The sequence below is a fragment of the Marmota marmota genome, unplaced genomic scaffold (genome assembly GCF_001458135.2).
Source record: "Marmota marmota marmota unplaced genomic scaffold, marMar, whole genome shotgun sequence".
In the NCBI taxonomy this organism is placed as follows: domain Eukaryota; kingdom Metazoa; phylum Chordata; class Mammalia; order Rodentia; family Sciuridae; genus Marmota; species Marmota marmota.
In genome coordinates, this window is record NW_026000145.1 from 76265 (window position 1) to 89472 (window position 13208).

The following is a 13208-nucleotide window of genomic DNA, read 5'->3' on the forward strand; positions in this document are numbered from 1 at the left end:
TGTTATATATGAGGACATAGAAAATAGGGACAGATGGATATGAATGGTGACATGAAGAAAATAAAGTGTATTAGAGATGGGCAGCTTATCCGGGCATGGTGGTGCATACCAGCAATCCCAGCAGCTTGGGAGGCTGAGGCTGGAGGGTCATGAGTTGGAGGCCAGCCTCAGCAATGTAGCAAGGCCCTAAGCAATTCAGTGAGACCCTGTCTCTTAATAAAATATAAAAAGGCTGGGGATGGGGCTCAGGGAGTTAAGCACCCTGGGTTCAATCCCTGGGGAAAAAAAAAAAAAAAGATCAAGCCCTGGAAGGTGACAGCCAGTGACCTTATTGTTGTTCCCTTCACAGGGTGTTTGGACACTTTCTGCCCCTGCAACCTGAGCAGTTAATTACCACCCACTTAATACATAGGGACAGGGCCAAAGGCCACGGGCCGGGTCAGGAGCTGAGCTGGAGTCACACCCAGGTGTCCCTTCCCAGGACCATTGGGACTCAACATGGATTGTGACGGTGTCACACCCCCATAAAATTGCCAAAGCAACCCCCACTTGGAGTCCGACCAGCTTCCCAGAGTCATGTTCCACAAAGCAGCACCCTCCAGGCAAACCCACTGGAAGGGACCAGGGGACCCCCTGTCCCCAGTAGGAAGCCGGCCCCTCCCCCATCACCACCCAGGCAGCCCGCCTATCAATCAGGGACCGAAGGACTTGCCCCTGTGACCTGCACGTGGCTCCTTCCTCTAGCCCTGGGTCCAATGAGGGGCTGGAGGAGGTGGCCCTGAGGCTACAGGTCCCAACACTGCTGGCCTCTGACTGCCCAGTCTCCTCCTGGCCTCTCCACAGCACTGGCCTTGACTCTCAGCCAGACATGTCCAGCCTCCAGGCACTGTGCTCGGGCCGACCCCTGCCAGAGAACCGGGGACGCTGGCCTGGGGTGCCCCACGCCCCTGTCAAGACCCCTGGCCTCAGCCCTGCAGAAGAGCAGGTAAGAATTCAGCTGGAGCCTGAGGGGGCCTGGTGTCCCCTAGGTGCCCTCGGATGTCCCCATGGAGACCCTCTACTCCTGCCCCCTACTCAGTCCCTCACCCAGCGGCTGGGCTCTCTCAGGGGAGCAGGGTACAGGCCATGTGGGCCAGGAATCACCATCACCCTTTGCAGATGACGATCTTGAAGCCCAATGTCACTGGGCCAGCAAGTGTTGGCACACAGGCCACCTCTAGTGGGAGGACAAAGGGGCTGAGTGTGAAATGGCCCAGAGCCAGCAAAGGGCCTGTGTACCTTGCCCTGCCCCAAATACTGGCCTTCAGAGCCTGCTGCAGGTGTGCATGCGCACAGAAGCTGCCGCTAGCATCCTACCCGGCGGCACAAGGGGGCTGGGGACAGTGGTGTGGCCCTATATAGAGTTTTCAACCTACTTATTTACAACTTTTTCTGTTGTTTTTTTTTTTTTTTTGTAGTACCAGGGATTGGACCCAGGGACTCTTAACCACTGAGCTCTGTCCCCAACCCCTTTTTTTTTTTTTTTTTTTGAGACAGGGTCTCACTAAGTTGCTTAGGGCCTCTGTGAATTGCTGAGGCTGGCCTCCAATTTGCCATCCTCCAGCCCCAGCCTCCCCCGCACTCGGCTCCTTTTTCCTGACGCAAAGGCTTCAGAAATAGGGATAGGAAGGTGGAAAATACAAATTAGCACAAAGATGAAAAGAGGAACCCTACCATTCTCCAGACAAAGCCCCCTTGGGTAGCTGCCCATTAAGCTTTCCCCTGAACCCCACCCAAAGTCAGGGTTGTGCTTGGAGGGTGGCTGAGGGTCGCTGTCGTCTGGTTGGGGCTGGGAGGAGCTGGGAAGAGGCAGGGAAAAGGATGGGAGGGAGGATCCTGGGGAGCTGGGAGCCTTGGGCGGGGCTGATGCCTCAGGGGGCAGGGCTGATGCTGCAGGGGGGCTGGCACCGCAGGGGCCGGGTTGATGCTGCTGGGGCGGGGCTTTTACTCCAGGGGCGGGGCTGGCATCGCAGCGGCGTGTCTGCACTTGGCTCCGCCCATCTGGCTCAGCTCCCAGGTGTCCAGCGGGTAATTGATCTTTTTTACCCTTGGGTCCCCTACCTGCTGGGAGCCGGTGTCTGGACCTTCAGCCACTGAGGCCGGGAGGGACCTGCTAGTGGTGGCTGTGTGATGGTGATCAGCCTCTGTAGTGACTTATGATGGCAGAAAGGCACCCAGGAGCTGGGAGGCTGAGCCCCCTGGCTTTGCTCCTGTGTGTCACTGTTGGTTTGAAGGACACAAAACCCTGGGAATGGAGTCCACTTGTGGGGCTGTGAGTTGGATGGGGGCCACAGCTAGGTGTGGGGTGAGCAGCCTTCAGCTGGTCCTCAAATGCTGTGACTCTCATCACCACCTCCTTTACACATTGACTTGGGCTTATTTTTTAATGTGTTTCATTGGTTTTCAACAATTTTAAAAGGTTATTTTATAAGCTAAGCAAATGGCATATCATAAAAGTTTCTTCTTAAGCTTCCCAAGCTGCTGTGACTGGGGTTATTATTATTTTTTAACTCTCCTTCCACACACAATCAGTACAGATGAGATGCCCAGGATGTCTCTATGTCCTTAAAAAGAAAATAAAATCAGGGAGATCTGCCACCCCAGCAACTTGGGAGGCTGAAGCAGGAGGATCCCGAGTTCAAAGCCAGCCTCAGCAACAGCGAGGCCCTGAGAAATTCAGCAAGACCCTGTCTCTAAATAAAATGCAAAATAGGGCTGGGGAGGGGACTCAGTGGTTAGCACTCCTGAGTTTAATCCCCAATATCCCCAACCCCCAGAAAAACATATCTGATACAAATTAACATTATGGAATTAGAAGCTGGTCTTTCTTGTCCAGGGCTTTAGTGAAATGTCAAGTCCAGCCCAGGAATGAAGCCCACGTGGCCTTTAGAATGGGATTTGGACCTCATGGCCACCTAGTGCCAGGTTGGGAAATCGATTTAAGGAAGTAAACTTTTTTTGTTAGAAAGTAAAATTAAAGAAACCAGAGGCGGGTGTAATCTGAGGGGCTGGGGCAGGAGGACCACAGGTTCAATGCCAGTGTCAGCCATTTAGTGAGGCTCTAAGCAACTCAGCTAGACCCTGTCTCTAAATAAAATGCAAAACAGGGCTGGGGACAGGGCTCAGGGGTTCAGCGCCTCTGAGTTCAATCCCCGGTACCCCCCCAAAAATCCTCACATTCAGAGGTGTGGGAATTAAAAAAAGGGGGGGAAAGATTACTGCTCTGGGACCTGAAGAGAAGATGGGGAGGAGGAGGGTAAGTGCAAAGGCCCTGGGGCAGGCCTGGAACGCGGCAGGCAGAAGGGAAAAGAGTGATTGGAGAGCATGGGGCTTTGGGCTCTTTCCCTAGTTGGGCAAGATGGCCTCTCTGGGGCTCTCCTTTCCCTTGACCCCTTGGTCCTGGCTTCAGGCTCTGCCCTGGCATCGGGGATTTCCTCCCAGTGCCTGGCCTGAGGCTGCCCAGTGGAGAAGGAGCTAGCTGCTGTGCCACTCACACAGCAGGCACTGGGTGGAGGACACCTGCCCTCCCCTTCAGTCTGCAGCCTCACTCCCTACCATTCAGATAAGGTGCGTGCTGATGGGCACAGACCATCCTTCCTGTTTGATTTGGGAGCAACAGGGCCGGGCATGGTGGCTGTATCATCCCAGCAGCTGGGGAGGCTGAGGCAGGAGGATCACCAGTTGGAGGCCAGCCTCGACCAATTAGCAAGGCCCTGAGTAATTCAGCAAGACCCGGTCTCGCTGGGGATGGGGCTCAGGGGCCGAGGGCCCTGGGTGGGTTCCATCCAAAGACCGTGGGCTGGTGGATGCTGCAGGTCAGCAGGAAGGGGAGCCGGGTCTGCCCACCCCGGTGACTGAACCTTCCTTGCAGGGCCTACCCACTCCAGCAGTACCCCAGTCGGACAAGATCGGCCACCACCATCATGCACATGATCATGAACTACCTGGACCCTGCTGTGGCTCAGGTAGGGGCTGGGGACACCGTGGCCTGGCGCCAGGGACACACCCTGACCTTGTGTGCTTGGAATTTAAGTATCGATTCAGCAGATTCTGCCAGACAAATGCAGGGGTCCCTGAACCCCCTGCCAGCTGTAACTCGATGACCTCAAGAGTCACACAAAGGATGCCTGTAATTTGGAGTGGTTTCGGGTTTCTTAAGAAGCTGGCCTTCAACTTGCAATCCTCCTGCCTCGGCCTCCCAAGTAGCTGGGATTTTACATGCATGCACCAATGTGCCCTGCTCAGTTTTCTGACAGCCACATAAAAAAATACAAAGGAACAGATTTTGTGCTATATTTATCCTAATATATCCCAAGCCCTGACCCCAGTCACACAAGCCAACGTTCTTACAGACGTGGGTGTCCCAGGGCCTCACCCCATTTCCTTGCCTCTTTGAGCCAGGCCAAAGAATGAGGGTCCTTCTTCTCCCTGTCCAAATCCCCACGGGTCCTTCTCAGGACTCTCTCACACAATGCCTTCTGTTCTTTAGTATCCCCAGGAGCTGGTCACCTATGGAGGAAATGGACAAGTGTTCAGCAACTGGGCTAAGGTACTGTGGCCATGTGGCTTCATTCCCACCCCAACCTAGAAAGAGTTTAGACCCCCATGGCCCTGATCCCTAATGCCCAAGACTCCCACTCAGGACAGTATCTGGGGACTTTTTAGCTCTAAGAATGGACAGGAGCCGGGCACAGTGGTGCACACCAGTCATCCCAGGGGCTTGGGAGGCTGAGGCAGGAGGATCCCAGTTGGAAGCCAGCCTCAGCAAAAGCGAGGCTGTGAGCAACTCAAGGAGGCCCTGTCTCTCAATAAAATACAAAATAGGACTGGGGATGGGGCTTGGTGGTTAAGCACCCCTGAATTCAATCCCGGTACCCCAAAATAAAGAACGGGTAGCAGAAGCATTTTGGAGGCCCCAGGAGTCCCTGGACTATAATAGAAACCTGGAGGTCAGGGCCACTGGGATGTGGCTTGGGGACCCAGCATGGGGTAGGTACCCACAGACACTCACACTCTTATTCTTCTCCCAGTTCTGGCTGACCATGTCCTACTTGTCGAAGATGACAGAGGATCAAACGCTGGTCATGTACAGCAGACACCCTCTGGGCCTCTTCCCCAGCAGCCCTGGCGCCCCGAGGCTGGTCATCACCAATGGCATGGTGGGTTTCAGAAGAGGGGTCCTGGAGGCAGAGAAGAGAGCCCAGTGCCCCGGATGCCAGGCGGGCACCATTTCTGAGAGCTCTCTGCTGTGCCCCCAGCCCGTGGGTCCCCAGCATCTGCCCCCTCTCTCTGTTCCAGGTCATCCCCATCTACTCCTTCAGGACAGAGTATGAGAAGCTCTTTGCCCTGGGGGTCACCATGTAAGTTTCAGTTTATTCCTGTGGCATTTTCCCCCATGAGCCAGCCTTCCTCTAAAAATCATTTTTCCCAGCAGTTTAGGAGGCTGAGGCAGGAGGATCAAGAGTTGGAGGCCAGCCTCAGCCAAAGCAAGGCCCTGAGCAACTCAGCGAGACCCTGTCTCTCAATAAAGTACAAAACAGGGCTAGGGACGGGGCTCAGGGGTTCAGCACCCCTGGGTTCAATCCCTAGTACAAAAAAAAGAAAAATGAAAAAAAATTCTGTGATAACCCCATACAGACTTGTCCCTTGTCATCATCCCTTAAATGGAACAATATATCAACTATGCCCCTAGCTCTACTGGGTGCTGTGTCACCTGCAGATTGTTCAAAGGTATCCGGGAGGATTGTGTGTGGACTTTTGGAAAATACACCATTTTATATAAGGAGGCTTTGGGTGTCTTTGGGGCCCTGCACTGGTGGCCTGGGGACACTAGGGAATGGCCGTGATGAGAGGACAGACCTCTACCCGGTGACAGATACAGGATGTCACTGTGGCCCCAGGAGAGTTTTGCTTCCTCCTGAGCCTGCCCAGGGCATGATCGTGAATAATTGCCATGGAAACCTCTCTCCTGTCCTCTGTCCTTCCCCAGTCAACTGTGGCCCCTGGCTCATCTCAGGTGTCCCCTGTGTGATCATCTCGTTAGGTAGGGGGACCACTGCAGGCTGCCCCTGCACCTTGACCTTCTGCCCTTGGCAGGATGTCAGGGACTCTGTACCTTCCAGGAATACCTGGGTCTCGAGTGTCCTTCCATCACCTGTCCCAGGACATCATGATCCACTTACCCTCTCACCTCCTGGTGTGAGTCATAAATAATGCCACATGACCATCCTGCCCCGGTACATCTTTGTGGCTCGGGGAATGTCACTCTAGGATAATCGCTGTAGCAAATGAACTGAGTGGCTGAGGCTGGCCTCCCACTTGCGATCCTCCTGCCTCAGCCTCCCGAGTTGCTGGGATAGCAGGCATGAGCCACCAGCACCTTTTTCTTATTAAAGGAGAATGTGTGGCTACCCCTGGGGACAGTCCCACGTTCACTTTAAGCCTCCAAAAACAGGGAAGTTGTGCCTGTCACCTGGTGCAGCGCCCTGCCCCCCCCTCCCCCGCTTCTCTGTGGTCAGGTACGGGCAGATGACAGCTGGCAGCTACTGCTACATTGGTCCCCAGGGAATCGTCCACGGCACCATGGTGAGGATCGGGGCACTTGTGGCCAAGGGGGCTGGGTCCCAGGACGTGGACGAACAGGGAGTGGGCAGCGGGGACCTTACCTGTCCTCTCTGCTGCTGATGGTGCTCAATGCTGGGCATCGGTACCTGGGCTTGGAGGACCTTGCTGGGAAGGTCTTCGTCACCTCGGGGATTTGTGGGATGAGTGGGGCTCAGGCCAAGGTGGCGGTCATCCTGGGCTGCATTGCAGTGATTGCAGAGGTGAGCTCTCTGTTCTCTCCTCCTCCTCCTGCTCCTCCTCCTGCTCCTCCTCCTGCTCTTCCTCCTCCTCCTGCTCCTCCTCCTGCTCTTCCTCTTCCTCCTGCTCCTCCTCCTGCTCTTCCTCTTCCTCCTGCTCCTTCTCCTCCTCCTCCTCATCTTCCTCCTCCTCTTCCTCCTCCTCATCCTCCTCCTTCTCCTCTTCCTCCTCATCTTCCTCCTCCTCTTCCTCCTTCTCCTCCTGTTCCCCCTCCTCCTTCTTCTTTTTTTTCTTTTTCTGTACCAGGGACTGAACCCAGGGGCTCTCAACCCCTGACCCCCATCCCCAGCACTATGTTGCATTTTATTTAGAGACAGGGTCTCCCTGAGTTGCTTAGGGCCTCGCTGTTGCTGAGGCTGGCCTCCACCTTTTGATCCTCCTACCTCAGCCTCCGGAGCCCCTGGGAAGACAGACAAGGGCAACCACACCCAGCTGAAACCCCTTCTTTTTTTCTCCTTGGTCGGTATTGGATCACACAGATGTTCTTACGCAGGAAGCAGGAGGGGACCGGTGGCTAGTGTTCTGTGATTACTGTGGGTGGGTTTGTCCCCAGGACTGTGCGGAGTCACCCTGTACAGAAGCTGGGCTCTGCTGGGAAGGGAGCCAGGAGGGGGAACAGTATGCAGGGACCTCACTGTGTCTCCTGAGACTATTACAAGAGCAAGTGGTTTGCATGGGCGAGGACACCTTCTGAATGGAGGGTGACATGCTGGGGCAATTTGTCATTGAGTGGCCCTGTGTCTCAAGGCTCCAGGTTGATAAAGCAGCTTTTGTCAAACATCACCAGAAAGGGTGGCTAATGGAAGTGACTGACAGCTTGGACCAGTGCATCCAGAGACTCAGGTGAGGATTGGGTACTGGGCTGCAGGGGGCTGGACTGGGCTGCTTTGGGTGGCCTTGGGACCGGCCACAGCTGGCACATCATGGGAGGGATATTTATCTATTGGCAGTACCATGGAGGGGACACAGGGGTGCTCTACCACTGAGCCACATCCCAGTCTCTTTCTAAATTGCTGAGGCTGGCCTCACACTTGCGGGTCCTCCTGCCTCAGCCTCCTGAGTTGCTGGAATGACAGGCGTGCACCACAGCGCCCTCTGGAGGAAGAGGAGGTGTCTGGTTGCCACAGGCTTCTCTCTGTCTAGAGTACAGTCAGTCTACACACTCAGTAGGGCCACAGCTCAAGACACGCCTGTTGTTGCTTTTGACACCTCTGCTGCCCACAGGGCCTATGATCCATGCTCATCTTCCTTTTGCCAAAATCAGCTTTGATTTTTCTCGTCCTCCTGTTTCCCCCAAACAATCTTGAGAATTGTCTTTAGAGAATCATATAATTTCAGGACACCCAGGAGGGCAATAGAGATCTCTGTGAGAGTGCTGAGAGTCATAATGCCCTAAATCACTGAGCCACCTCAGAAGGAGTTGTGCACACCTGTCATCCCAGAGACGGGAGGCTGAGGCAGGAGGATCGCCAGTCGGAGGCCAACCTCAACGACTTAGCTGAGGACTTAAGCCACTCAGCCAGACCCTGTCTCTAAATAAAATAGAAAAAGGGCTGGGGACGGGGCTCAGGGGTTATACACACACACACACACACACACACACACACACACACACTGTGTGTCCTGAACAGAGGACAGAGTCCCAGGGGAGGGGTTTGAGTTTGTCGGGGGGTGGGGCAGCTGTGGGCCGCTCGGTTTTGCCATCTGCTCTGCTCTGGGGTCCTTCTAGGGAATCGAGAAAAAAGAAGGAGGTGCTCAGCCTCGGTTACCATGGCAACGTGGTGGATCTCTGGTGAGTGAGGGGTGGGCTGGGCACCCTCAGGGACTCCACAGAACACCCCCCACCTGCACCCAATCAGGCTGGCATCCCTCAGCTGGCCAGATATTTGCAAGACGGATGGTCCTCGTCCTCTCCCAAGTCCCTGGCAGCCTTCACACTGGTCCTCACCAGGGGCGGTGGGCTCCGCTGGCGGGGTGCATGGGTGGGAACCGGGGTGCAGCTCCCTCTGAATGGCCTCCAACTCAGCCTCCAATCCCCAAGGACGGAGCCACACCCTTCCTGCATTGACCACCCACCCCTTCCCCCAGGGAGTGCCTGGTCCGTGAACTGGACACCACAGGGGAGCTCCTGGTGGACCTAGGTTCGGACCAGACATCTTGCCACAACCCTTTCAATGGCGACTACTATCCGGTGCAGCTGGGCTTCACAGAGGCTCAGAGGCTCATGGCCTCCAACCCTGCTGAGTTCAAAGGCCTGGTCCAGAAGAGGTGGGGGAGGCCCAGGGCTGCTGGGGAGGGGGGGGGCGGCAAGAATTTCGGGCAGGGACAGCCCACCCCTTCTGCCCACTATGAAAGGCTGTCCCCTGGTTCAGCAGTGGTCAGCTGCAGGACTCTGGACAGGACTTTAACATCCCTGAGTCTCTGCCTCCTGTCAGATGGGGTCACGGGCTCACCTAACTCTGGGAATGCTTGGGGACAAATGAAAAGATTTTTGGCCGGGCATGGTGGCACACGCCTGACATTCCAGCGGCTCCAGAGGCTGAGGCAGGAGGATCTCAAGTTGGAGGCCAGCTTCAGCAAAAGCAACTCAGGGAAACCCTGTCTCTAAATAAAATATAAAAATGGCTGAAGACGGAGCTCAGTGATTAAGCACACTTGGGTTCCATTCCTGAGACCAGAAAAAAAAAATTTGCAAAATCCCTGCCCAATATCCCGCTGATTCTGGTCCCCTATGAGCTTGGGGACCAGGAGGTACTTGCTTGGGGGCTGTCACCTGGGTGAGGAGGGTTTAGACAGACAACAGGGACACCCCAGCACATACATCCAGTCAGGGGAGTTTGGGGGCATTGGCATCTTGCAGGGCTTGGACCCTGGAAGGACCCAGAGGGCTCGGTAGGCGGGGCCTGGAGGGTGGGGACACGGGGTGGAGCCAAGGCCCCTCCCTTGCAGCCTGAGGAGGCACGTCTTGGCCATCAACCGGCTGGCCCAGGAGAACTTCTTCTTTTGGGACTATTGCAACACCTTTCTCCTAGAGGCTCAGTGAGCAGGTAGGCCAGAGGGAAGGGCCGGGAGGGTCCCCTCCTCCTGCTGCACCTTCCACCGAGCCAGCGCCCTGGGAGTTTCCCCTAAGCCTCTACCAGGGCCTTTCTCCCAGAAGCTGGTCCTGCCAGGCGTGCAGCTGGGCCTCTCTGGGCCTCAGTTTCTCCACGTAGTTGAAGAACATTAACTGCTGGTCAGAGAGCAGGTGGAACACTCAGGGATGAGCTCCTGTCCCTGACCCTGCAATTTCCCTCTTTCAAGATGCAAACTTCTTTCTAAGACAGGAGATCCATGCACAGAGCAGAGGGTCCAAAGGTGCTCAAAGATGCACGGGGGGCCCGCTAGGTGGCTCCCGCCTGTTATCCAAGCAGTTCAGGAGGCTGAGACCTCCATTTATCTGCTATTATTATTATTATTATTATTATTATTTACCAAGGATTGAACCATTGAACCCAGAGGCGCTTACCCACTGAGCCCCGTCCCCAGCCCTTTTTATATTTTATTTAGAGACAGGGTCTCCCTGAGTTGCTCAGGGCCACGCTAAGTTGCTGAGGCTGGCCTCCAACTCGCGATCCTCCTGCCTCAGCCTCCTGAGCTGTTGAAATGACAGGCGTGCGCGACCTCACCCTGCTATTATTATTACTTTTTTAAATTATTGCATTATATTTATATATGTAAACACAGGGTTTATTGGCTGTATTTGTACATAGACTTGTTTAAAAAAAGAATCACATTGATGATCCTTCTCCAGCCTTTCCCTGAGCCCCTTGTTGACGTCACCATGTGGTGGCCATGTGGGTGCTCACCCTGGGGATGGGCATTCTGTCCGTAGGAGCAGATGTGGAGAAGAAGGGGGCCAATAAGACAGAATTTCGCTACCCCTCCGACGTCCAGCACATTATGGGGTAAGTGACGGGGTGGCCAACAGTTCCAGGTATCCAGTGCCAGCCCAGTCCTTTTCAGGGCCTGGGACATGGCATTTGGGTCCAACCAACCACCCTCAAGGTCATGTGCTGTGAGACCCTCATGTAGCCTCAAAGCGACCAGGTACTAGGTCACAGGGTTCCCACGATGACAAGGAACCAAGCCCCGAGAGACTTTGTCAGGACCTGGTGAGGAGACAGGCGGCCACCAAGGGGCAGGACAGTGAGGTCCCTTTCTCGGAGCTCCGGAGACTTCAAGAGCCTCTCCCTTAAGTGGGCTTCTGTGGTGCTGTTGGGGACAAATGTGGGAATTTGTGACCCTGGAGAGAGGTCACCGCAGGCACAGGCAGCCCCAGGCGGCCCTGCAGAGTTTTCTCCCAGGGCCGAGCGCTGAACCATCCTCAGTCCTTGTCCTTGTCACAGACTTCTGAGGCTGGCCTCCAATTTGGGATCCTCCTGCCTCAGCCTCCCGAGCTGCTGGAATGACAGATGTGGGTCACCCTGTCTGGCTAGAAAATATTTTTTAAAACAAAAAAGGTGAAGGTCACCTTCTCGAGTTCAGCATGGAGCTGGGCTCAGCCTGGGGAGGGATGCAGGGGGACAACCCCCAGGGAAGGTGCCCCCACCCAGCCTGGCAAGCACCAAAGCCCACGTGGGCTCTTTTCTCGGCTCTCGCACCTGGTGATGGGTTTTCCCGTCATTTTACAGCAATCACGTGGAATTTTTTGGACCAAAATCACCGATGGCAGTTTGAGATGAATGCTGCTTGTTCTTGTTCTGGTCCCTCTGGTTGGTGTGTTCCCCGGGGCCGCACCCCTTGCCCTGGCCAGAGGTGCCATCAGCCTGGGAACCCCCACACACACACCATTGAAGAGACATTTGTCCCTACAGGGACATATTCTCCCAGGGATTCGGGCCTTTCCACTGGGTCTGCACATCCAGGGACCCCAAGGCCCTGGCTGTCATGGATCAGCTAGCCACATCTGTGCTGGAGAAGGCCATCGCTGAGGGAGGTAATGTCCTGGGGTGGGGAGGTCGGCCATAGGTACACACTCTCCCCAGGAGATGTCCTCCGCTGTGCGGGTCAGGATCCTCCAGGTGGAATTAGCAGGAAGCCAGTGCATTCGTTAGCTTTGCAGTACTGTGACAAAAGGCCTGAGAAAATCGGCGTGGTAGACAAAAAGGTTTACCATGTCAGAGGTTCCAGGGTACGGTTGGCCTCGACCCCTGGATTTGGGGACAGAGTCAGAGCAGGCATCTGTAGCAAGCAGCCTGGACCAGGAGGGCCCAGGACTCCGGCAGGGGTGCCCTCTGCCCATGCCACCCCACTTCCTCTCTACAGCAAAGATGGAGTCTGTGAAACTACAATATATGGACAATGTCCGCTGGATCTTCGAGGCGGCCAAGCACCACCTGGTGAGGCATCCCTCTGGGTTCCAAGGGGAGAACTGGATGTTCCTGGAGGAGGCTGATTTGGGATCCTGCTTGCATGAGCATTCACAGGGCACAGACACAGGACCACATGTGACCATGTCAGAGCCCCTGGGAGGGGCAGTGGCCACCACCTTGCCCTAGGAAAGAGAGATGGATACAGAAGCCTGGGACCTTAAACCAGGTGGCTGGGGAGACATGTGGAGGAACAGGAACCCCTTGTGAACTATTGCCAGCAAATCAACATGGTACTGACACCCTCAAAAATAGGAAGTTCCTGGGGGACGGGGATCAAAAAGAGCCTATCATCCCAGTGGCTCAGGAGGCTGAGGCAGGAGGACTGCAAGTTGGAGGACAGCCTCAACAACTTAGCAAGGCCCTAAGCAACTCAGGGAGATCCTGCCTCTAAATAAAATAGAAAAAGGGCTGGGGACGGGCTCAGGGGTTAAGCACCCCTGGGTTCAATCCTTGGGACACTTTTGCTGTGGTTGCTTCCTTTGCCTGAGGATCAATTCCCAGAGGTGGGGACCCCAGGATCCAGGGACTTGCATAAGTTTCTTTTCCTGGGGCTCTGGACATGTGCCTTCAAGGTCCAGAGCATGCACACACACACACACACACACACACACACACACACACACACACCTGGATAAGTGCATCTCTGGCATTTATTCCAATTTCCAACATCCACTAATTCAGGAAGTGCAAAAGGATCCTTTTCATGAAATTAATTTCTCATTTTCCCCCATTACAAGGTGGGTGGGGGTGGGGAACATCTGCATCCCCTTAGATACCACCTATATATATATTTTTTTTTTCACCCTCTGCCTATGGGATCTTTGGTTTGAAAACCACATTTTGCAGGCTGCAGAGCCTATTGATCCCAAGCCCTTGTGATGCAGAGGCTTCCCCAAT

General features: G+C 55.0%; 1 protein-coding gene across 1 annotated transcript; it reads left to right on the forward strand.

The window, feature by feature from the left end:
- The first annotated feature begins 498 nt into the window (after positions 1 to 498).
- On the forward strand, positions 499 to 12437 carry LOC107161001 (urocanate hydratase-like). Its single transcript, XM_015507555.2, is given in 15 exon segments — positions 499 to 505; positions 844 to 985; positions 3911 to 4004; positions 4529 to 4588; positions 5070 to 5198; positions 5338 to 5399; positions 6558 to 6624; positions 6693 to 6863; positions 7655 to 7743; positions 8630 to 8692; positions 8989 to 9168; positions 9850 to 9947; positions 10772 to 10844; positions 11754 to 11875; positions 12205 to 12437. Coding segments are annotated over 15 exon segments (1590 nt in total).
- Positions 12438 to 13208: the final 771 nt, after the last annotated feature.